Source organism: Callithrix jacchus, chromosome 13 (assembly GCF_049354715.1).
Source record: "Callithrix jacchus isolate 240 chromosome 13, calJac240_pri, whole genome shotgun sequence".
NCBI lineage: Eukaryota > Metazoa > Chordata > Mammalia > Primates > Cebidae > Callithrix > Callithrix jacchus.
This window is the reverse complement of record NC_133514.1, coordinates 60013435-60037728: the sequence shown is the minus strand read 5'-3', so window position 1 is coordinate 60037728 and position 24294 is coordinate 60013435. Positions and strand designations below refer to the sequence as shown.

Genomic DNA, 24294 nt, shown 5'->3' with positions numbered 1-24294 from the left:
AGTCAAACTTCCAAGATAAATGCTGGGAATATTTGTAACCACGTATAAGCCCATGGCAATGCTTTCCTATCTGATCCCAAGCCAGAATGTGATAATCAAAGTGACACCTGGGTGTGTCTGCTGGAGTCTATGAGGTCTTTCCCCCTGTCTTTGTGACTTAAGAGTTACTGGGGAATCACTACTTTGGGGTGAAGCCAACAGGGATCCTGGAGTAGGGAGCCTGTCTTTTATGCATCTCCCATCCAACAGACAAATGCTAATAGTCATGGAAGACCTGCCCTCTTAATGAGGCTCGTCCCAGTGACACAGTTCTGTCAGAAGGACTTCTCTCAGGAGGTCTGTTAAGTTTCCCATGGCTGTTGAGACCTATATTTTCTTTTAGGTAAGCGTTTCTTTAATATTTAACCCAAATTCTCTCAGTTGAATATTTAACTCAACCCTAATGTGTTGTCTTTGCTAGAAGAAGAGTTGGTCATTGGCCTCCTCATCCTGTCTTCAAATGAACTACCATTGAGAACACAATGAGTTTAGCCACGATGGATCTTTGAATACACTGATGCCAAAACATCTTAGGTCCTCTTGGTAGAGTGTTTTCCTTTCTTTCTTTGTCTGCAGAATTACCTAGAATTATCTAAATAATTATTCTCCACAACACCACAGTCGATGAAGTGCTTAACCCTCACTTGAATTCAGTTTGGAAATCCCCATTTTCCTGTGCCAACACCTCTCCACCTTTCAATGTTCCAAACTATTGATCCATTTTCACTCTCTCTGTAAGATTTCCTGGATTTCATTTTGAATGACTTGATGGTCAAGGTATCCCTGGTGCATTAACTCAAAACTAGACACACAGGCACCAGCTCCTTGGAAAGAATCCCTCTTCAGTCATTCCAGGCTCATTACCTTGCTTGACTAACATTAAGAAAAAGTTCAGGAGTCCTCGAGTTGCTTTCATGTTTGCCAAACTCAATGTTGGAAGTGCCAAGGATCACCAAGACCTCCCAGGTATTGCTCCGGCCAGCGGCCAGGCTGCAGAGAAGAGAAAAGGTCAATCCCTCGTCAGCAAAGGAGCATGTTGAGGAGGATGGGCTTCTCAGGAAATATGTTAAGATACACTAAACAGGAAAGAAATCTAAGGGTAAATTATTTAAACTATCCCCTTTTCACTTTTGCTCGAGTTTTGCCTTTGAAATTTGCTGCTTCTCTCACTTGGGAATTACAGACAAACATATTTGCTGAGGTTATAAAGCACATTAGATTTTATTCTAGAAAGGAAATGGTGTGACAAATCTGGTATTTTTTAAAAAATATCACATACAGCAGTACACATTTTCCTATAGCAAGTGGTCATTGCCTAAGACACACACACACACACACACACACACACACCCCTTCTAAAATGAACCCTCCCTTTTTCAGTTAGTAGAATATTTTATTTAAACCTGGGGAGATGCTTCTTCGACAATACCTTACGGGACCATCTATTGTATCGTCCAGCTCCTTAGATGTTTCTGTTTGCTTTCAATAATTGAAACTGCTCAGAGAAAGAAGGAAGTGTTCATCAACTGAAAACTATGCAAATCTCTGAAGGGTAGCAACACTGGAATAGTTATTTGTAGAGCATTGGTCCTCAGAAGCAGTAAAAGCATCTGGATTCAAGATTACAGAAATCTGAAATTGTTGCTTATAATCTTGTATAGTCAACAGGAAGAATGCATTTTCCCCTCTGTAACAGAAGAGAAAATGCAGACCTTATTTGCTCCTACTTCTTCTTTTCCAAAGTGAAAGCAAGAGTTTTTCACTTGAAGAACCTCTTCATTGAGATCTCAAAAGAAGTTTGCTAATAACACTAATTTACCTATCAAGTTTCCAAATGAAATTAGCCTTCAAGAAGACAGACAAGAAGCGTGAAGAGGGAACGTGGCAATCGTAATCAGCACTAGTGAAAGTGTTTCGTCCCATGAATAGCCACAGTTCAGTCAGCTGCATACCAGAGCTTGAACTGGCATTTATGAAAATGTTTGCTTGCTCTCTCTAAGTTGAGGCTTGTGCTCATTTACAATGAAGACCTCTAGAAATAATCCCTTGACTGTCTAAACTGAGACACAGGAATCAGGAATAACACTGGGGTTTTGAATTTCTGTGATTTTTTGATGATGCCTTCCTGGGCCAGCAGTAAGCCCAGAGGAGAGCGTAGGACTGGGAGGTAACACATTATTTCCTCTCTCTGTGCTTTATGGGAGAGGATGAGTGGCTTACAGTCACTGTAAGTAAACTTGTGCTGGTAATTGAGTTAGAGCTGAGACAGGGTTTTCAGACAGGGCCACTAGTTTGTTTGCAAAATGAGTTGATTCAATCTTGGCTTAGCAGCTGCAAGTCAAACAGCCTATTGAGCAAACGAGGTAAATTTCAGTGCCCTTTAGTGTCAATGGCATTCGAGAATGAACACATTCAGACGCTATGATTTTTAAGATGTCGTTTATTTAAAGGAAAATCAGTTTATATTCTCAAGGGGTGGATTTCAAAGATATAAAAAGAAAAGTCATGTTTGGAACAAACAATTTTGTTTAATTTCTATGTAAAACCTAAATAACATTTTTATTTGGAGCGTGGACTCTGTAATATGGGAAATAGCTTCACTGAAATTCTGATTTCTACATACAAAAGCTAACTCATTTTGTTTTGTGATTAGCTAAAATGTTTAAAGAACCCCAATGAAACAGAAGAATTAATTTGTGAAAAGGGAAAAAGTATAATCATGGTTCAGACTACATGAATAGTCAGTGCATGAACCAAAGTAATGAGGCCTTTGTAACCTCACAGAGATTCAGTCACTTGATTATTCCTCTTCCAAAGCAGTTTCAAAAGTACAGTGTGTTATTCTAGTGACTGGCATAGGTCTTGCTTATGTACAAAAATCAGAAAAAGTGGCTCATATGCTAATTTCCAAGATTGCTGCATGAAGGTGAAAAGTTGATGGGACTGGGAGGAAGCACTGTGGAAACACGTTTTAGAGTTGCGGCAGTTTCAGACAATAAATAAGTGCAAGTCCACATCATAAAACATTCAAATTTATCCTTTTTGATGGTCAGTTTGTATATATATTTTTTTGAGACAGCGTCTCACTCTGTTGCCCAGGCTGGAGTGGAGTGGTATGACCTCAGCTCATTGCAACCTGCACCTCTTGGGTTCAAGTACTTCTGTCTCATTCAGCTTCCCGTGTAGCTGGGATTACAGGGGTGTGCCACCATGCCCAGCTAATTTTTGTATTATTAGTAGAGACAGGGTTTCACCATGTTGGCCAGGCTGGTTTCAAACTCCTGACTTCAGGTGATTCACCAGCTTCGGCCTCCCAAAGTGTTGGGATTACAGGCATGAGGCACTGCGTCTGGCCAAATTTGTGTTTTTTAATATAAAGTAAGGTTTATAAATATGACCTAAATGAAAACCAGATTAAATTGACAATGGCAAATAACTACCAATATTAAATGTGGCAAGAATAACAGAGATGGCACTCAAGGACCTGAATAAAGCCTTGGATTCTGGACTTAAATCTGTCTTTTAATAATTGTGTCATATTGGGCAAGTCACTAAACCTCTGTGAGGCACAGCTTTTCATTATTGCAAGGATGGAATGAAAGCCACATGGCATTTTTCTGATTTTCCCTACATTTGAGAGCTGAGTAGGAAACAAAGCAGATGAAATGTATGCAGAGAAATCAAAATAGGTAAAATTGACATAAATTTGCACATTTGAAAGACTCATCACTCCTTTATAAAATAGACAGTAATTATCAGCTTCTGATGTGAAACTTCATGAGTGGGATTATCAGAGTAAACTTTTTAGTTCTTCGGTATTGAAACCCCTTTCAACAGGATATAAGTTGTCCCTACCTCATCAGCAATGAATAGCACTCATGCCATACAGTGAAAGTTAGAATCATATGCTTTTTCATTGCATTCGTATTCCCCTCAAAAGACAATGAGTTATATTTGGGAAGAAGTGGGACTCTATAGTAAAAACACACAGACCTGAAAGCAGTGCATTAATTATTTTATTAATTTCTTCTTTTTACATTATGGGAAACATTCATCTATTTACAATTTTTTTTTGTTCACACACAGTCTAGGTAAATAAGCCTATGAAATTCCAATTCGTAAAGCCATAAAAATGTTCCCCACCCCTCCATCTGAAGGCTTTCAAATGAATCTTTTTTTTTTCCAAACCAAAATAATTTTTAAAAATTACATTTGGGAATTCAGATATGCTAGTGATTTACATTCCAGTTATTTAAAATATGCATCTAGACATGTTTTAAAAAAGAAATGGTAAATTCACAAGGATAAGGCTTAAATGAAAGTGGTAATGCACAGTAAAACATTAAGGAAACATCTATAAATAACAGAAATATATTACAAATAAATTAGTTCTATTTACCATTTCAAATATTAAAAATCTTTAATCCATTTCTTCATCTCTCTTTACAAAAAGGTTATGTGAATTGTATGGAAACATCTGCAAAAAATATAATAAATACTTAATTTCTTTGAACATTTTTTGATGTGGGAGACAAACTTCTTTTGTAATCCCCCCTCCCCAAGAAAATGCCCAACACCTTTATACCAAAGTTAAACAAAATAAGTAATTTTTCAGGGTACATACATTTTCCATTATGAACTAAAAAACATTTCTACAAATTACATCAAAAAGAACAATGTAACAAAGGTTATGCTCATGAATGTCAGTTTCAGGGGTCAAGCAGCATTGTGTGGGGTCATGTTCTAACATCAATAATTAGCTTTTTATAAAGTGTTTGTACAATTTAAATTGTCTTTTCAAGGAAGGCAAAGGTCATGATGCCCTGTAGGCCTTGAGCTAAAAGATTTAAAATTCTTACCAAAAATAGCTTATGAATATACAAATACCTTTCACTTAGACAAGATAAATAGGCCTTCTCTTGTCTCTCTTTAAAATATCCTGGGCAAAACCAGTTTCCAAAGAAAATATTGTAGGATGATCTTGAATCATATTAGAAATCTATTTTTTAATCCAAATCTTAACTCTACCTCAGGGCACGGAGCTGTAATTGTGAGCATGGGTCTTGGATGAACGCTGCTTCTTTCATGTTAATCTGTGAGTTCCAAGTCATTCCTGTATTGAATGTGACCATAGGCTACCCAAGTGGCAGTTGGCCCTACTCGATGCAAGCTTTGTGTGACTTTTCATTGCTGCTACAAGGTAAAGTAAAGGTGTATTCTTTTTAAACTAGCAAATACTTGAAGCTCAAAATCTGTGTATGCTCCAATTTCACAAAGCACTCAAAGTGCTTTGTTCACCCTAGTTAAAAGTTGGTTGGTTTTAAAATAAGTGAGTAGCCCTTTTCTGGTAAACCACAGCAGTAAACATTTGTGCCCTGTTTATAAAGGTAGCTCAAAGCATCGATGGCTCTGAGAGGTAGCGAATTCTCTAGTGGTTTTAGAATATATCCGTGAAAATATTAGTTGCCAGAACCCATCACCTCTCTTAATTTCATAAGTAAAATTAAATTAGCACCTGGCTATGAGAGTGTTTTCCTTTAAAAAGCTTCTCTGGTGCAAGCATATTTGATGTAGTTTTCTAAAAGTCTTTCATTTTTAATTTCTAATGCTTTAGGATGTTAGCTGGACATAAAATGCCAGTGATACTTAAGATTGCCACATCCTGACTGTTTGAACTTCAACGAGTAAGGGCATTTAAAGACAACTTCAGCTAGATACTGATGCATACTGCCCATCAACATGTCTAAAATCTAAGTCAACACTCTGCCGAAAGCCTTGATTTCTTTCAGTGTTTATGAATCATGACTTCCCCCACCTCCTCATGGCTGTTGACTCTCAAGGTCAAATTTCTTCTCTCACTACCTGGAACCTCAAGATGACAGTGGCAGCTCTTTTGATTGAGGCAGCATGTCTGTTGGGGTAAAAATTTACTTTAGCCATTTGACATAGGACAGAATCCTATGCTAGGTACTACTGGACTCTGTAGTGGTGAGAGGAGGTGAAAGGAGAAAATAGATTTGAAATATGAACTACTTGGTTAAAACAGACTAATGTGTAGCATTCAAAGGGACAGTAGGAAAACCTACTCTTCTATGAAAACAGCTTTGCTGCCATTTACAGTGCTTTATAAGCAGATACGTACTTTTATGTGTGGAATCAGGTAGGCCCACCTGGATGGACGCTAACAAATTAATAGAACCGACACTTTCCCTTTAAAAACAGCCGCCACGACAACAATATAAATATACACAGTACAATAAGAGTTGAGAAAACATTTCAGGTCTAGATTTTCTTAATAATAGGACAAAAAAAAAAAAAAAATCCCTTATGTTGTATCCTAAACCATCAGTGCCTCCTTTGCTTTGCTCCACGTTATTGCCTTTCAGAATAGATTAATTTCCCTGAAAGATCGAATTTACAATCTTCTGCTGATTGAAACATTTGAAGCTGTGATTGATGAAGTAACAGTGAGGCAGTTTGTGCAGCTGTGAGCGTGCAGGTACCCCCGGCACCTGCCGATTTCGCTTCTCCCATCCTTGCTACACATCCAGGTCCCCCACCCCCAGGCCAGGCCTGGTCCTTTCTCTCTGTGTCCCTCATGGATTCCAGTGAGATGGTGTGATTTCTGAGGTTGGAAACAAAGTGCTCCATCTGCTTTTTAAAGAGAATAACCATTTAGGGGAAATAAAGGGAATCGGAGGCCTAGTTTCTTTCACGTGGAAGACGGTAAGTCCTAAAGGATCAACCTGTGATACTGGATTTCTGAAATACCCTATGGTTTTATATTGCTGAACAGACTAGCTTGCGAGAACTGAGGATGGTGGGTGACCTAAAGGCGTCACTTCTACACAGGTGGGTTTGGCTTTGCCCAGAAAATAAAGGGTTGGATATCAGTATGAGGCAGGGTTGACGGCATCAGGACAGAGGGCGAAGCTCGGTGAAGAAGAAGATGGGCAAACGGGTCCGGGAAGTGAGGGGTTACGGGGGACTGGGGAGCGGCTCCTGCGAGATGGATAACTACACCACGACAGTGGAAGTCACTGAGCTCGGAAACAGACGGGCTCGGAGGGGAAGAGGGAGCCGGCAGAGGGGTGGCGGGGGGAGGAGGGGACAGATACTTGGCGGCGGCGGCCGGGCTGCCGGGCGCTCAGAGCCGGGTCTGCGCCTCGGGGATGTAGATCTCGATGCTCTCGGCGCTCTCGGTGGCCGAGTTCTGGCGGACGGACGCGGCGCGCTTGGCGGCCATCAGGCGCTTGCGGGCCTCCTGACGCTGCGAGCTCTCCAGCGAGCGCTCCCGGATCAGCGGCGCGGGGCCCTTCGCCGGCTTCTTTGGCACTGGAGGAGGGGCCCTTCTCTCCTGATCAAAGCAGAAGGTTCAGGACATTACACAGCTTCTCAGGACAAGCTTGGGAAAAACTGGGATAGGTCAGTAGTTAGAACACACATTTTTTTACCTAGGGGTGGTTAGTTCTGATCTGCACACTGCATATCTATTTTTTTCTTCATTATTCTGGCTTGGGTAGTCAAAAGATGCAGAAAAAAAATATAAAAATAAATCCCGGTAAGCTTAAGGCCCAGGGTAAGGCTGGATTGCAGAACTAGGTCTCTCCAAGAGAAGGAAGTGGGTATTTTAAAGGCCCCTTGCGGAAAGCCTGCGGCTCCCAGCACATTGAGTGTGGTTCTCTCTGGAGACTCCAGACTCCTCCTGGTGCCAGAGATGGGCCAGGAAGCAGCGACTGCAGCAGCATCTTAGAACTCTGCTTCCCCTCTAAGGACGCAAGTCACCGGGTGCAAGCCTGGTTCAGAGCTTAAAAACATCTCTGCCCTCTTCCTGGCCCACCCACCCCAACTTCCCACCAAACCGAACTAACCAAAGGAAGAAGAGATGTCAGATTGTGTTCTTTAGCTTTGCTGGTGCTACACCAGGTTAGACCCTTTTGAACACCACACACGAACACACAAGCAATATACAATATACAGGGTCGCAGGAGAGGGAGGCCATTGATATTTCCTACACTAGAGAGTGGAGTCAGTTCCAAGGTGACTCTGACTAGGAGCCTCGGGATGACTGGCAGCCCAGGAGGCAATTCCAATCACAGGGGCAGAAACTGTGCCATGAAAAGTTAACACAGGATGAAAGAGGTCATTCCTTTTATCAGCAGCACGCTATGAAACGGGCTGATATTTTCAATGCCACTGCAAAAACAAAAGACAGTCACCTCTTTGTCATTAAAAAAAAAAAATGCAGTGAGAAAGAATGGCATCTAGACCAGAAAGGATTTTTAGGGAAAGAAGGCTGACGTTGCAGACTGTGAAAGGGTGCACATAAATCTGATGTTTTCATTTTAAATAAAATACCCTCCCTTCTCATAAAACGAAGTGAGAACATTATTTTAAAATACAGCTTCGGTGATTCTTGAACAGGCACTCTGTGTCTTAACACCAATGCTCAGCAGAGCAATTCCTCCCTGCTTGCCAGGGCAAGTGCCTGGTTCAACTTTTCACCCTGGAGTTGCCCCACCGGCTGCCTCAGGTGGAGTCTGTGTGGCTTAAAAGAGAAAAAAGGAGAGCCTGGAGTGCAAACTATATTCTACTGACTCTGATTGTGCTCATTCATTTTTCCCCTCAGGTTCATGGGGTGATGAAAAGTTCTGATCATAGACAAAGTCCATTAAAAAACTTAAAAATGAAGCTAACTAATGATTTACTATGTAAATATCAATTCTTTGCATCACTTCTTTTGGACATTTTAAATCTTCATTGTGGAATAACTCAGTGGATGTTTTTAGAAATATGAATACTGGATTTTTTTAGTCATTTTCCTTTCCTTATACCTTTTGGTTTTTTAAACAATGATTATGATTATTATTATTACTGAGACAAGGTCTCGCTCTGTTACCCAGGCTGGTGTGCAGTGGTGCAATCACAGCTCACTGCAGAATCAAACTCTCCAAGTTCAGCAATTCTCCCGCCTCAGCCTCCCAAGTAGCTGGCACTACAAGTGTGCACCACCATGCCCAGCTAATTTTTGTAGAGACTGAGTTTCACCATGTTGCCCAGGTTGATCTTGAACTCCTGGAATCAAGTGATTCGCCCGCCTCGGCCTCCCAAAGTGCTGGGATTACAGGCATGAGCCACTGCGCCCGGCCAACAATGATTATTATTATTTATTTTTATTTTTTGAGAAGTCTCGCTCTGTCACCAGGCTAGAGTGCAGTGGCATGATCTTGGCTCATGCAACCTCTGCTTCCTGGGTTCAAGTGATTCTCCTACCTCAGCCTCTCGAGTAGCTGGGACTACAGACACATGCCACCACACCCAGCTAATTTTTTTTTTTTTTTGTATTTTTAGTAAAGACGGGGTTTCACTGTGTTAGCCAGGATGATCTCAATCTCCTGACCTCGTGATCTGCCCACCTCGGCCTCCCAAAGTGCTGGGATTACAGACGTAAGCCACTGCGCCTGGCCAATTATTAATTTTATTTTTTAAATCAATGAATGAGAAAGTAGGTGGATCAGCTCTGGAAACTAAATTACCAGTGTGTGTACATTTGTAGTATTTTCTTAAAATGACACTGATTTAAAGCTTATCTAACATATAGTTTTAAACACAGATTAAAGAAAACTAGATTGGGTGCAAATATTTGGCTTCCCAAGTGAGAGGCCACATGTACATCAACAATACTTTCCAACTTAACACTATGACCCCATTTTGACAGTGACAGAAGTGGAAATGGAGGACAGTGATGAGAGCATCACCCTCCTGTCACAGATGGTCCCTTGGGACTGGATTTTTCCTGGGAGCCCATTGACCTCAAGAACCCTGAAAACATGATATGCGGCAGCAGAATGGATTAGATTGCTGTTAGCTCTCTGATAGGTGAGGGGACCTGAAAAGAATAGGATCACCAACATTTCAAGGGAACAGCCATTCCTAATTTTGAGAGGTTGACTTTCTTAGAACTATTTGACCTGAGGCCATAGGAAAGCAAAGGGTTAAAAAAGTCATGTTTGACAGGCCAGCCTGGGGAGCTGGACATTGGATACCTGTGTGAGCCTGGTGGAACACCATAATCAAATGTGAAAATTACAGTTAATTAATTAAAGTAAAAGAATTTAAGTCTTTATTTCTAAACTGTTGCATGTGGACCCCAGTCAGCAATATTCCCCAAGGCAAATCAACCAAAAGCAAAACTCTTTTGAAAAAAAAAAAAAAAAACCCCAACATTTATGTAATTACTGTGAAACTTTATGATATATTTTTAGGCTTGAACAACAGTAATGTCTTTATTACTATACTTATGAAATGATTATCAAAGTCAGTTATTTTTCAGGGCATCCTACTTTTCTTGAAAACACATCCTAGGGGTGTAAGGAAGTTGAACTCTTGCTCTATGGATTCATGCACTGAAGATGTCATTTATTTTAGTTTAAAAAGCAAAATGGAGGCAGTTCCTTCCAGTGACTAAAATGATTTAACTTAAAGTTTAATTAACAAAAAACGCCACATTCCCATTTTCCAATTCACAAAGACAGGTTTTTCTTTAAAAATATGCCTGAAACATATTACAGATAATATCCCAAATGATTACTATGTAAACATTGTCATTACAATGAAATTAATATGATATCAGCTCCATTTCACATTGTAAACAGCAGGACTGAATGCAGAAGCCTATTTAGACTGTCCAGTGTTTGTGCAGGTTTTTAAATGAACCATACAAAATCTACATTGTTCTACCTTCTTGTCAAGAGGATCCATCTGTTTCCAATTATTGGCCTTTAACTGATGAAGTTCATCAAATTTCATACTAATATTTTCTATGGACAACTGCAGCATGTCCCAAAACCCTGCCAAATCCTGGGAGGTGGGTCTTGGATGAGCATTAGGATTCTGCACAAGAAAAAGAAAAACATTCATGCTTTAGAGGCAATTCTTGAGAAGCACAGGGCATTTTCAAATATTTTAAACAACATAAGGAGGATGAGTTCCTTTTAGTTTTCAGACAGGAGTTAAGGGAGGTTACAAATGGTAATTTTATACACTCATCGGTTGGAGCCAGTGATTCTCAAATGTCAAGGTTGTAAAACTCTTCTGCTGTGATACCACATCTATCAATTCAATATGGGATGGGGGAAGGGTCTAAATACACGAAAAATCCCAGAATGCATGATCTACTACAGGATGCATTTTAAAACACCGTATTTAAATGAAAATACCACCTTTGAAAAAAATATGGAGTATGTTATTATTAGAGTTGGTATTCGACTACATGCCATACAGTTTATCCAGAGAACAGATAAGGAATCGAAAATAAGATTAGTTTAAATATTTATGTTAAGTAAAACGCTAGGGTAAACAAATGATTTGTAATAAAATATTGGATTTTCAAAGCACTATGTGTTTAATAATTAAGATGTTTACTAATATAGAAAGTAATTTTACCATGGGAAGTAATTTTATCATATGACTGCTTTGACAAAATCATTTGGAAATTTATTCATTTTAAATTGACTATAATGTAATACAGCAAACGTGAGACCACATTATCTTTACATACATATATCTATATGTCTGAAATGGCCCATTTGCTAAGTAATAATTAATAAACATTCTTTAGTGTTTCAGCATTGACTTTCTTTGCCCCATCCACATATCCCTGATAACAGAATGCATGAACCTGAATTTATACGCTCTAAACCAGAAAAAAACCCAGCTAGGAGTCTGAAAATGTCATAGCCTTTATTCATCACTACCTGCAGCAGTAGCTAAAGGCATTGACAGTTAGATGGGTGGCAGCCTCCATATGTCAAGAGATCCTAGCTGGTATCTGGTTTGGTGACCAATTTCAGGCAATTGGATAGACTGTGAAACTTCATGTCCTATGCTACCATGAGGCCAGTATATACTTTAAAACTAACCCCTAATAAAAATGATGTCAGAATTTTGGAAAGTGCAAAGTTGATGACCATCAAAATCATAAAGACGTTTTAGGTCCTTTTAAGTATGAGTATTAGTGGCCTAGCTCAAAATAAAAATAAATAAAGGCTGGGTGCAGTGGCTTACGCCTGTAATCCCAGCACTTTGAGAGGCTAAGGTGGGTGGATCACCTGAGGTCAGGAGTTTGAGACCAGTCTGGCCAACATGGTGAAACCCCGTCTCTACTAAAAATACAAAAATAAGCCGGGCATGGTGGCCCACACCTGTAATCCCAGCTGCTTGGAAGGCTGAGGCAGGAGAATCGCTTGACCTTGGGAGGCAGAGGTTGCGGTGAGCCAAGATCGCACCATTGCACTACAGCCTGGGCAACAAGAGCGACACTCCATCTCAAAAATAAATAAATAAATAGATGTATTTATAAACTTATAGTTCCCAAAGTGCCCAACAGTTCTCAAGTTCATTAGAAGAAATAAATTTTAAGGTTTGTGTTTGATTCAGTATTAAAATCTATTCTAACAATGTCTGAATTAATGAAAGTGTTTCTCTGTAGTATTCTGATTTGGTAAACTAAAAAAAAAGTGTTTCTTAGTATTTCGATTTACAGAATAGACAGATACAAGCTTTGACAAAGTGGTTCTCAATTATAGTTTGATGATCTCACAGTATATCTGGCCTTATTTTATTGGTAACTAAAACTAAACTAGACATTTTTTGAAATTCAAAGAAGTCTTGAGGTCACTGGGCCTATTGGTTAAATTGATTCAGTACCTCAGTGTATGAAACGATAGTTCAGTGGAATCAGACAATGTAGGTACACTGCAGAGTTTTCTTTTCTCTTTTCCTTTCTTTTTCTAAAACACAAAAAATTAGCCTGGTGGGGTGGCAGGCGCCTGTAATCCCAGCTACTCGGGAGGCTGAGACAGGAGAATCACTTGAATCCAGGAGGTGGTGACTGCAGTGAGCCAGGATCACACGCACTGCACGCCAGCCTGGGCAACAAGAGTGAAACTCCGTTTCAAAAAAAAAATCTGCAAAATTTTCAAAACTGTTTTTTTTTTTGTTTTGTTTTTTTTTTTTTGAGAGGGAGTTTCATTCTTGTTGGCCAGGCTGGAGTGGAATGGTGCTATCTTGGCTCAGTGTAACCTTCGCCTCCCAGGTTCAAGTGATTCTCCTGCCTCAGCCTCCCGAGTAGCTGGGATTATAGGCACCCACCCACGATGTCCAGCTAAATTTTTGTATCTTTAGTAGAAACAGGATTTTGCCAAGATGGTGGGGCTGGTCTCAAACTCCTGACCTCAAGTGATCTGCCCGCCTTGGCCTCCCAAAGTGCTGGGATTGCAGGTGTGAGCCACAGTACCTGGCCAAAACTTCTATCTACAATTTCATCTTTAAAATTTGTATAGTGTTTGCATTCTTCTTCACAACATGCTCATCATATATTTCTTTTAACAAGGTGTATTGTTGTCCCTGTGTCACGTACACGTTGACTTCCTCATGTACCTATTCCTCATGTACATATTTGAGCAATATGGCTTTCCATAAACTTTCTTATATTTAGAGCACAGAGAATCATGTTAATTAAGATCTGTGACACATTAGCAAGTTTGCAAATTAGCAGTTCTGTACCTGGCCCATAGCTGAAGCTTGATAAAATATTTGTTGGATTGGGCCAGGCACAGTGGATCATGCCTGTAATCTCAGCACTTTGGGAGGCCAAGGTGGGCAGATCATGAGGTCAGGAGATCGAGACCATCCTGGCCAACATGGTGAAACCTTGTCTCTACTAAAAATACAAAACATTAGCTGGGCATGGTGGTGTGTGCCTGTAATCCCAGCTACTTGGGAGGCTGAGACAGGAGAATCACCTGAACCAGGGAGTCAGAGGTTGCAATGACCAGAGATTTTGCCACTGCACTCCAGTCTGGTGACAGAGCAAGACTCTGTCTCAAAAAAGAATAAAAAAATAAAGAATATTTGTTGGATTGAATTCATTTTTTTTTTTTTGAGACGAAGTTTCACTCTTGTGGCCCAGGCTAATTTTTTGTATTTTTAGTAGAGATGGGGTTTCATCATGTTGCCCAGGCTGGTCTTAAACTCCTGACCTCTGGTGATCCACCCAACTTGGCCTCCCAGAGTGCTGGGATTACAGGTGTGAGCCACTGCACCCAGCCTGTTTTGCTTTGTTTTTGTATGTCCAAGAAGGATGAATTCTTCATTTGTCTCAAGGAGATCAAATCTATACTTTGTGATGCCCTTGACTTCTGGCTCTTGAATTAAAACAGAGAACTCAGATTAGGATATAGTTATTGACTGCCATTTTAGAAAGAAAATCACGCTAAGGCGTGAGCCATAGTGCCCGGTCTGAATTCACTTATGAATAAATTTACTAATACGAATGATCTCATATACTACAATAAATTTCTGAAAAATTGGAAGAAGGGTGAGTTTATTTTTTCTGAGAGAGAGGAAAATTTAAATGTGTGTGTATTGGGCAGGGTTCAGGAACAGCCCTAAAGAGAGATTACAAAGAGAAAAGGAATGGAGACTACCAGCTTTTCCATTCTTTATATTTTCTCTTGGTTGATCCCTGTCTACATAAATTTCTTTCAGTCTACATTTCTCCTTGTTAACAAGAAGTGGTTAAAACTCCAAAATCATGACTGTCAATTTTTGGGATAAAAGAAAAACAAAAAACCTCTAAGATCATATTTTAAGTCATTTAGATTGCAAATAATTGTTGTTACTTGCCACAATGTAAACAAGTTGCTTTTCATTTCCATTGTTTTAGATCTAGCTTGACCAAAAATTGAGCAATAAAAGATATACTTGTAGTTTTTTTTTTTTTTTTTTTTTTTTGAGACAGAGTCTTACTCTGTCTACCAAGCTAGAGTGCAATGGCATGATCTCGGCTCACTGCAACCTCCGCCTCCCAGGTTCAAGCGATTCTCTTGCCTCAGCCTCCTGAGTAGCTGGGATTACAGGCACCCACCACCACGCCCAGCTAATTTTTGTATTTTTAGTAGAGATGGGGTTTCACCGTATAGGCCAGGGTGGTCTCAAACTCCTGACCTCAGGTGATCCACCTGCCTTGGCCTCCCAAAGTACTGGGATTACAGGTGTGAGCCACTGCGCCCAGCCTGTTTTGCTTTGTTTTTGGATAAATTCTTCATTTGTCTCAAGGAGATCAAATCTATACTTTGTGATGCCCTTGACTTCTGGCTCTTGAATTAAAACAGAGAACTCAGATTAGGATATAGTTATTGACTGCCATTTTAAAAAGAAAATCACTATCCAAAATGATTTTTTTGGGTGATATTATTTTTGAAATATAAGACTCCTTCATATTTTGGTTAGAACAATAAAATCAGAGATGCCATAGGAAAGCCAGGAAAATGGAAAATTTCAGTTACAAAAAAAGCAGGAAATAGTTTTAACTTGATTGATTTTTTTCTTCTAAGATTATTTAAGTGAAAAATAAATATTTTAAGACAATCAGGAAATAAGATTCATCCGAAAATTCTCTGTTCCAAGTGAGAGACTCCAGTGGACCTTGACTTGGTTCAAAATCAGTTTTACTTTGGTTGGGCCAGTCCTGGTGACATGTTCTTCTCATGGCGCTAGCAGGGAAATTGTAGAAGGAGAGTGTTACCTACCAGGTTTTCTTCACACAGTTCTCTGAACTGGTAGAATTTCTGGGCCATGAGAAGTTGGGCACTGCCCACTGCAGTTCGGATTTTTCCTAGAACTGAAAAGAGCAAATATACGAGAAGTTTACACATCATGCTTCATTGTCGAGATTTAGTCTGGTAAAGCAAAGAGGAAGTTATGCTCTAATAATTAGGGAAAATGGCACACACACACACAGAACACTCAAGCCCACCCAGACAGCCCAATCACTGCCATGACTCTGTGATCTATGTCATAGAGGCTCCTGGGTTAAAGTAATAAAATCAGCTTGGAAAAACACATGCCCATCCTGCATATTTCTTGGGAGTAATGGAGTTTTCCAGCACAGATTGGATGTTACCAAGAGAAGAGGCAAACAGTTGTTGCTTTTTTTTTTTTAAACTTCCTTTACCTCAAAGGGTGAATTTCAAGTGTTTACCAGTATAGTTCTGGATTGATGGAGTCAGCAGTCATGGTCAGCTGGCCTGTTTTTCTAATAGAAACCCAAACACAAGGAAGGCAATATTAAATTGGAAGGGGAATCTCTTAGCACTCACCATATCCCATCCATATCCTTCCTTATTTTTCCGGAGCTCAGTCACTGGTACTGTCCCGAAAGAGCTGTGGCTGATTGAAATATTTTCTAAGCAGTGAATATGTTCAGTCTGTTGCCTAGAAAATGCCAGGGCCATCCTAGATTTATACTCTGCTGCCCAGTCTTCTTGTTAATATAGGGTGAATTTCCTAGGCACTGTGCTCAAATCTCCCTCTCTGCAAGCAAGCTACTTCTTGTCTCCCAAGCAGTCCAAGGCACCTTTCAGTTGCCGGCAGGCGTGCTCAGAGGAGCGGAGCCCCTCTGCTGAGCAGTGCTGAGTGTCCCTGGGCTCGCCTGCACCCTTGGGGACTGGGCGCAGCCTCCCTGTTACCCACCAGGCTGTTCCCAACGTGCCCTCACGGTCAAGAAGAACGGGATCAAAAACTAGAGCAGGAGAACTTCTCAGAAGAGCACTTGCCTCGTTGGAAATTTTCAAGGGGAAGATGTAGCACAGGATTAAGCAATCCGGTTGTTCTGAATTTACAGAACCAGAGACCCGAGTGGAATGAAGTCTCCCCTTCTCAACTTCATTACCCATAAGGTCTGAGCAACAAAACTGAAGAATAAGAAACTCCATTCTGGCCCAGGGTTTTCTAGCAATTTGCTCCATTGTTTGTTTAAAACTGCTAGGCTAGATAATAGTTTTTTTTCTTTTTCTTTTTTTAGTCAGAGTTTTGCTCTTGTTGCCCAGCCTGGAGTGCAATGGCGCGATCTCGGCTCACCACAACCTCTGCCTCTCAGGTTCAAGCGATTCTCCTGCCTCAGCCTCCAGAGTAGCTGCAACAGGCACGAGCCACCACCCCTGCCTAATTTTGTATTTTTAGTAGAGATGGGGTTTCTCCATGTTGGTCAGGCTAGTCTCAAACTCCCAGCCTCAGGTGATCTGCCCACCTTAGCCTCACAAAGTACTGGGATCACAGGTGTGAGCTACCTGTGCTTGGCCTGGTAATGGTTTCTGATGCACATTCTACCTAGCTGTTACTCAAATTCTTTCAGCATTCCCATAAGTCATCCAGTGCATTTATACTTCCTCTGATATGTCACCAGCCACACCAAATAGCTCATAGGCAGATATTATTTGCCTTCTTCGTGTTCTCAAGGGGTCTCCCTTGAAAGTTGTCTGGTAGCAATTTTTTTAGGCCTAAGTTTTTTTTTTTTTTTTTGAGACGGAGTTTCCCTCTTGTTACCCAGGCTGGAGTGCAATGGCATGATCTTGGCTCACCGCAACCTCCACCGCCTGGGTTCAGGCAATTCTCCTCCCTCAGCCTCCTGAGTAGCTGGGATTATAGGCACGCGCCACCGTGCCCAGCTAATTTTTTGTTATTTTTAGTAGAGACGGGGTTTCACCATATTGACCAGGATGGTCTCGATCTCTTGACCTCGTGATCCATCCGCCTCGGCCTCCCAAAGTGCTGGGATTACAGGTGTGAGCCACTGCACCCGGCCTAGGCCTAAGTTTTTAACTATTTTTCTGTCCTGCCTTTAAAGTCTCTGAGGATGGTTATGCTTTTCCTCTTTAATAAATCAGTTGTGCAAGAACTCCTCTCCGTTTCTTAAGATCCCCAGAAAAGACAGTTTATGGAGACACAGGGCCTGAGTGGGCCAGGGCCCTCACCAGCTATTGCCTGGACAAGTCACTTTCTCTACTTTCCCATTTGTAAAGTGGGACTAATGGTACTTATTTGGAGGGTTGTTGTGAAGGTTAAAAGCGTTAGTGTATTTGAATTGCTTAGGGCTGTGTTAGATTTACAGTAAGCACTTAATAATTGTTGGTTATTATCTAGGATCAGAAACCTCTGCCTCTTCTACTGGTGTGCCCACTGTGAGAGCCACACTTGCCCTGGCTAGGAGAGAAGAGGATAAAACAAAGTCTGGATTATTTAAGGGGACTGGACATCTCGGTCTACTGGGACAGGTATGCTCTCTGGATGACGTGTTCCAGCTCCAAGAAGGTATATGAAGCAGACACTTCCTTGGTGAGGATGTGGCTGTAGGTAAGCTCTGAGGTTTATGGAAACCTCTCTGAATTATCTTGCCGAAGGGTAGAACTGCGAGATTGGCAAACCTCAGAATGGATCCTGGGAGGTCAGGACCAGGGTACCTAGCTCTTCACTTTGCTGGCTGGGTTCCATAGCTCCTGGGAGCTATCACAGAAACTCCAGCTATTCTGATTTACCTAAAAACTTTGAGCTGATGGTTCTCAATTATGTCTGATGCCCTGAGCTATATAATAGACTGCCATGGCTGGGTGTGGTGGCTCATGCCTGTAATCCCAGCACTTTGGGAGGCCGAGGCGGGTGGATCACGAGGTCAGGAGTTCAAGACTAGCCTGGCCAAGATGGTGAAACCTCGTTTCTACTAAAAATACAGAAAAATTAGCTGGGTGTGGTGACAGATGCCTGTAATGCCAGCTACTTGGGAGGCTGAGGCAGAGAATTGTTTGAACCAGGGAGGCAGAGGTTGCAGTGAGCCGAGATCATGCCACTGCACTCCAGTCTGGGCAACAGAGTCAGACTCCCTCTCAAGGAAAAAAAAAACTATTTTTTTTTTTTTCCATAATAAAAATAGCTGAGTAAGGCAGCGATTCTCAAAAGAGGAGACGACAGCACTGTTCTAAGCCATTATTCAGGCAACACACAACCACATATGCTGGGCTAACTCAGATGTCTTCTCGAAAGTAAAACAAGGGACATCTTTCTTCATTCAGCATGGCCTGGCAAGAGCCCCGGCAAAATATCTGGGGTGGAGCTGTGGCCCTTCTGTTTCCCGGGCTTTTACCATCATGTTCCTTGCATGGAAATTCCCTACTGGCTCCAGAATGCTTGCAACTCCTGAGTCCAGGAGATGACCTTTCCCAGGCCCAGGGTGTAGAGATGACCACTTGGGCCTAGAATGAGATCATGAGACAGGGAGGCTTGGGAGAAGAAGATGACAACTCATATTTCCTTGTCCTCCACACTTTCTTTTCCAGAGAACTAAAAACTCACTTTGATTTTAAGAAATAAGCTCTAAGGGGGACCGTGGTGGCTCTGGCCAGATGTCCTGGAGCTTGAGGAGGCGAAGCCATGAGTTCAAGGCCAACCTGAGCAACATTACAAGCTCTCATTGATTAACAAAAAAAAAAAAAAAAAAAAGAAAGAAGCTCTAATGGAGGTGTTTTGTTTTGTTTTGTTTTCCATTAGACACTCACTTGGTGTACGAGATAAGTTCTTTCTTCCAAAAGTAAATTTCACATTTGTTGCACATGCCTTGAGGAAGTTGAAATTAATCAACAATAAAAGGCAAACACCAGAAGTAAGAAGTAGAAATAAAAAGGCTGAAAGTTGGTAAAGAAATGAAATGAAGAAGAAAGAAGCATCTTGATGTTGTTTTGAAACTACTCTAAAATATTCAATACCAACCTTCAGGGTGGAAAAAAAATACAGTTGGCCTTCTGTATCCATGGGTTTTGCATCTGTGGATTAAACCAACCTTGGGTCTCACTATGTGGCCCAGGTCAGTCTCGAACTCCTGGCCTCCCAAAGTGCTGGGATTACAGACATGAGCCAGCATATCCAGCTGAATTTGTTTTATTTTTCCCTTTTCTCTCTCTCCTATGAAATGAAGCCCTACAGATAAAGTATATGTTCTCCACTCCTAGCCCATTCTTTTTTATCCCCAGAGGAAACCATTGCAGTAGCGAATGACTATTTCAGTCCCATCACTGAGTTCATAAGGTCTCTTTTCGGGTCCTGGAAAGGTGATAGCTAAGGGTCTTTTTGAGTGTCAGATTGGGGAAATCCCACTAACACAGTTGAGACTTCATAGCCAACAGCAGCAGATTTTCTCTGAAAGTTAGAAATGGGGTTTTAAGGCTCTCCAGGTGTTGAGTTGATCTCTTTCACATTCTGGTCCATGCTTTCTTTCCAGACTGTTCATCCCAGATGTGGTTAACAGTTTTAGCCACCCATCTCCCATAGGGCACATTCAAGTGCATCTTGCAGAATAATTATCTCTGCCGTATCACTCAGGCAAGCCATTTAACCATGACTCATATCATCTATTTGTGAAACAATCAGATAATAAGCCTTGTATTGCTGGGCAGTTCTTTTTATGAGTAGATCTAGTTTCCCCAGACACTGTATAGGCACCTGATGGTGAGGCTTATAGACTCCTTCCTTTCCTTTCCTTCCCCAGCTCCTCTGTTAATCTGTCTTTCGGTGGAAGTACAAAACAAAACAGAAAATGCAGTTGAATGGAATTCCTCCTATTTAAGAAGTAAGCACTCTATAAACTCCCCCACTTACAATTCTTAAAACCCCTCACTCCGCAATAACTACTTAAGAAGATCCAAAGTAGAGAGGACAGGCCTGGGTTAGTGAATCACATAAAGTCAGGAAGATCTTTTAGGAGGCCTTTGTGAATATGTGTTTACTTAAATTATCATCACTTTGTATTTCAAAACTCACAAACAGGCATCTAATTAGATCCTCGCAGGACCCTATGAGTCAGAGCAGATAACTTCATTTGAGAAAACTTGTGCTCAAACTACAAAGTCTCTTCCCCAGGGACAACACCTGCAGTGGCCAGTCCCTATCTTCTGACCACAGTCTAGTTGGGCTCTCTTCTCTCTACACTCACTGAAAATTGTGTCTGAATCTACTTAATTGGAAGCTATCTGAGTGTGATTTCTTTCTTTTTTTCCTTTACTGTAGTAAGAACACTTAACATGAAATTTACCCTCTTAACAAATATTTAAGTGCACAATACAGTTTTGTTCATGGTGGTGCAGTGCTGTTCAGCAGATCTCGAGAACTTATTCACCTTGCATGACTTTAGATCCACTGAACAGTAATTCCCATCTCCTTCTCCTCCCAGACCCTGGCACCCATCGTCCCACTCTCTGTTTCTGTGAGTTTGACTATTTTAGATACCTCATAGAAGCAGAATCATTCAGTATTTATTCTCCAGTGACTGGCTTATTCCACTCAGCATATAGTCCTCCAGGCTCATCCATGTTGTTGCATATGGCAGAATTTCCTTGTTTTTCAAAGCGGAATACTATTTTATTGTATGTATATACTACATTCCATTTATCCACTGAGTGTTTATTTATTTCTATTTATTTGTTTATTTATTTATGGATGGGGTCTCACTATGCTGTCCTAGGCTGGAGGGCAGTGGCTACTCACAGGCATGATCAAGGGGTACTACAGCCCTCAACTCCTTGCCATAGCCTTCTGAGCAGCTGGGACTGCAGGCATGTACCACTATGCCAGGCTGCATGTAATTTTTTCCCAGCCAGTGCCAGCGGATAAGGGTGAGGGGCATAGTAAGTCAGTGGGAGAGTTGGGAGAAATTCATCAGGCCTGATCACTGTCCCATATTAGGAAGAGAGAGCAAAGCACATCCAACTACCTGAAATGACTGGGAGGGAAGGCAATTTCAATCCTGAAAAGAGGGAAGGCAATTTCAATCCTGAAAAGAAGAGAGGAACCAGGGACAACTTGAAAGAGATGGTGGGTATAAGTTTCAAGTTCTGTTTTTCTTTTAAAGATTATATGTCATAATGAGAAGCAGAGAACATCTGTTTTGGCTGTGGCAAGGGGAATCTTTTATGCAAACTATGATTTGAAATGTCCTGACTACATTCAAAGACCCAGCCATTTAGAAGAGAGCATACCTCCTCTTTCCCACTGACCTCTGTGGGATAGGTTGTTTTTCTGAAGAAAGGAGGTAGTATAAGAGGCACAGGGAGGAAGAGAAAGAACACTTTCTTTTAACCCTCCCAGTGGGTCTATGGCAAAGCTGTGAGGAGTTTCAGTGTGCGGTGATACCAAAGTAAAACAAACACCATTTAACTTTTGGCTGGATTAAAATCAGGATTACAAATCCTTGGGCATAATTAGCATACGTATCCTTTCCTATTCAAAAAAAGTTAGGTCTCTAGAACTGAAAAGATAGACGTGCTCATTTTTCTGACTGCTTTTTCTTTTTTGAGATAGAGTTTTACTCTGTCACCCAGGCTGGAGTGCAGTGGTGCGATCTCAGCTCACTGCAATCTCCACTTCCCGGGTTCAAGTGATTCTCCTGCCTCAGCCTCCCAAATGGCTGAGATTACAGGTGCCTGCCACCATGCCTGGCTAATTTTTGTATTTTTAGTGGAGACGGGGTTTTGCCATGTTGGCCAGGTTGGTCTCCAACTCCTGACCTCGGGTGATCCACCCGCCTTGGCCTCCCAAAGTGCTGGGATTACAGGTATGAGCCAGTGCACCCAGTCTCTCTGACTGCTTCTAATTCTTATATTATACTACACCTAACTCCACGATCATCAGACCTTATAAGGCTTCAGAAACAGAAAAGAATAGACATAATTCTTATATCCTCAAAGTAGGTTCCCTGAAACCTGGACACGACAGACATCCCTGCAATGGATTATATCTGACTGGCCCCCAGTGGTGAAGGTTACTGCAGTGGACATGCTACGTAGAACTCGTCACATTTTTCTGCCACCTACACTGTAATTCACCTAGTATGTTTCATTTCAGTCTAACTTTCTCTGGGTAATACAGGCATGCCTCAGACATATTGTGGGTTTGATTCCAGACCACTACAACAAATGAATATCACAATAAAGTAAGTCACATGAATGTTTTGTTTTCCAGTGCATATTAAAGTTATGTTTACACTATACTGTAGTCTATTAAGTGTGTGATAGCATTATGTAAAAAAAAAAAAAAGTACCTAATACTTTATTGCTAAAAAATGCTAATGGACATCTGAGCCATCAGCAAGTCATAATCTTTTTGCTGAGGGAGGGTTTTGCCTTGATGTGGATGGCTGCTGTGATCAGAGTGGTGGCTGCTACAGGTAGGGGTGGCTGTGACAATGTCTCTTTTTAAAATAATTTTTTTTTCATTTTTAATTTTTTGTAGAGATAGGATCTTGCTATGTTACCCAGGCTGGTCTCAAGCTTCTGGCCTCAAGCAATCCTCTCATCTCGGCTTCCCAAACTGCTGGCATTACAGGCATGAGTCACTGCTCCAGCCGGCTGTGGCAATTTTTGAAATAAGACAACAATGAAGTTTGCCACATCGACTGACTTTTCTTTTCATGAAAAGTTTCTCTGTTGCATGCAATATTGTTTGACAGCATTTTACCCACAGTAAAATTTTTTTCAAACTTGAAGTCAAGGCTGGGTATGGTGTCTCACACCTGTAATCACAGCACTTTGGGAGGCCGAGACTGGAGGATTACTTGAGCCCAGGTGTTCGAGACCAGTCTAAGTAACACGGCAAAACCCCACCTCTACTAAAAATACGAAACATTAGTTAGGCGTGGTGGTACATGCCTGAAGTCCAGCTACTCGGGAGGCTGAGGTGAGAAGATCACCTTAGCCTAGGAAGTTGAGGCTGCAGTGAGCCATGATTATGCCACTGCACTCCAGTCTGGGCAACAGAGGAGACTCTATCTCAAAAAAAATGCTGGAGTCAAAATCCACCCGAAGCTTATCAGTGTTTTATCAACTAAGTTGATGTAATATTCTAAATCCCTCGTGGTCATTTCAACAGTGTGCACAGCATCTTTACCAAGAGTAGATTCCACCCCAAGAAACTATTTTCTTGGCTCATTCATAAGAAGTAACTCGGCCGGGCGCGGTGGCTCAAGCCTGTAATCCCAGCACTTTGGGAGGCCGAGGCGGGTGGATCACGAGGTCAAGATATCGAGACCATCCTGGTCAACATAGTGAAACCCCATCTCTACTAAAAATACAAAAAATTAGCTGGGCACAGTGGTGCGTGCCTGTAATCCCAGCTACTCAGGAGGCTGAGGCAGGAGAATTGCCTGAACCCAGGAGGTGGAGGTTGCGGTGAGCCGAGATCACGCCATTGCTCTCCAGCCTGGGTAACAAGAGTGAAACTCCATCTCAAAAAAAAAAAAAGAAGTAACTCCTCCTAACTTCAAGTTTGATCATGAAATTACAGCAATTCAGTCACATTTACAGGCTTCACTTATTCTATTTCTCTTTCAGTTTTTACCACATCTGCAGTTTCTTCCTCCACTAAAGTCTTGAA

At 41.3% G+C, this 24294-nt stretch overlaps 2 protein-coding genes across 37 annotated transcripts in view; one reads left to right on the top strand and one right to left on the bottom strand.

Moving 5' to 3' along the window:
- Positions 1 to 201: 201 nt before the first annotated feature.
- Positions 202 to 22803, top strand: LOC118146647 (uncharacterized). 6 transcript variants are annotated; one of them, XR_013525745.1, is made up of 6 exons: positions 202 to 382; positions 461 to 5239; positions 18025 to 18155; positions 20417 to 20497; positions 21610 to 21738; positions 22614 to 22803. XR_013525745.1 is itself a non-coding variant. In XM_078347835.1 (5 exons), the coding sequence occupies exons 2-5, from the start codon at positions 5107 to 5109 to the stop codon at positions 22620 to 22622; spliced, it is 402 nt and encodes a 133-aa protein (XP_078203961.1). In that variant the 5' UTR covers positions 202 to 382; positions 461 to 5106; the 3' UTR covers positions 22623 to 22803. The 6 variants fall into 6 exon arrangements, 1 of the variants encoding a protein (XP_078203961.1); XR_013525743.1 differs by having other exon boundaries at positions 18025 to 18234; positions 19212 to 20497; XR_013525744.1 differs by having other exon boundaries at positions 19212 to 21738.
- Positions 4038 to 24294, bottom strand: part of DLGAP1 (DLG associated protein 1) — a 1035773-nt gene continuing 1015516 nt past the window's right edge. For 30 of the 31 annotated variants that reach the window (XM_035269693.3, XM_035269689.3, XM_035269699.3 and 27 more), the window contains 3 exons: positions 15633 to 15724; positions 10780 to 10932; positions 4038 to 7396 (listed from right to left, as the gene is read on the bottom strand). In XM_035269693.3, the coding sequence (XP_035125584.1) occupies positions 7187 to 7396; positions 10780 to 10932; positions 15633 to 15724 (455 nt within the window). In that variant the 3' untranslated portion in view covers positions 4038 to 7186. Of the gene's footprint in view, positions 7397 to 10437; positions 10933 to 15632; positions 15725 to 24294 lie in introns of those variants that run through there. The other variant, XM_054243574.2, reaches the window with a different exon arrangement.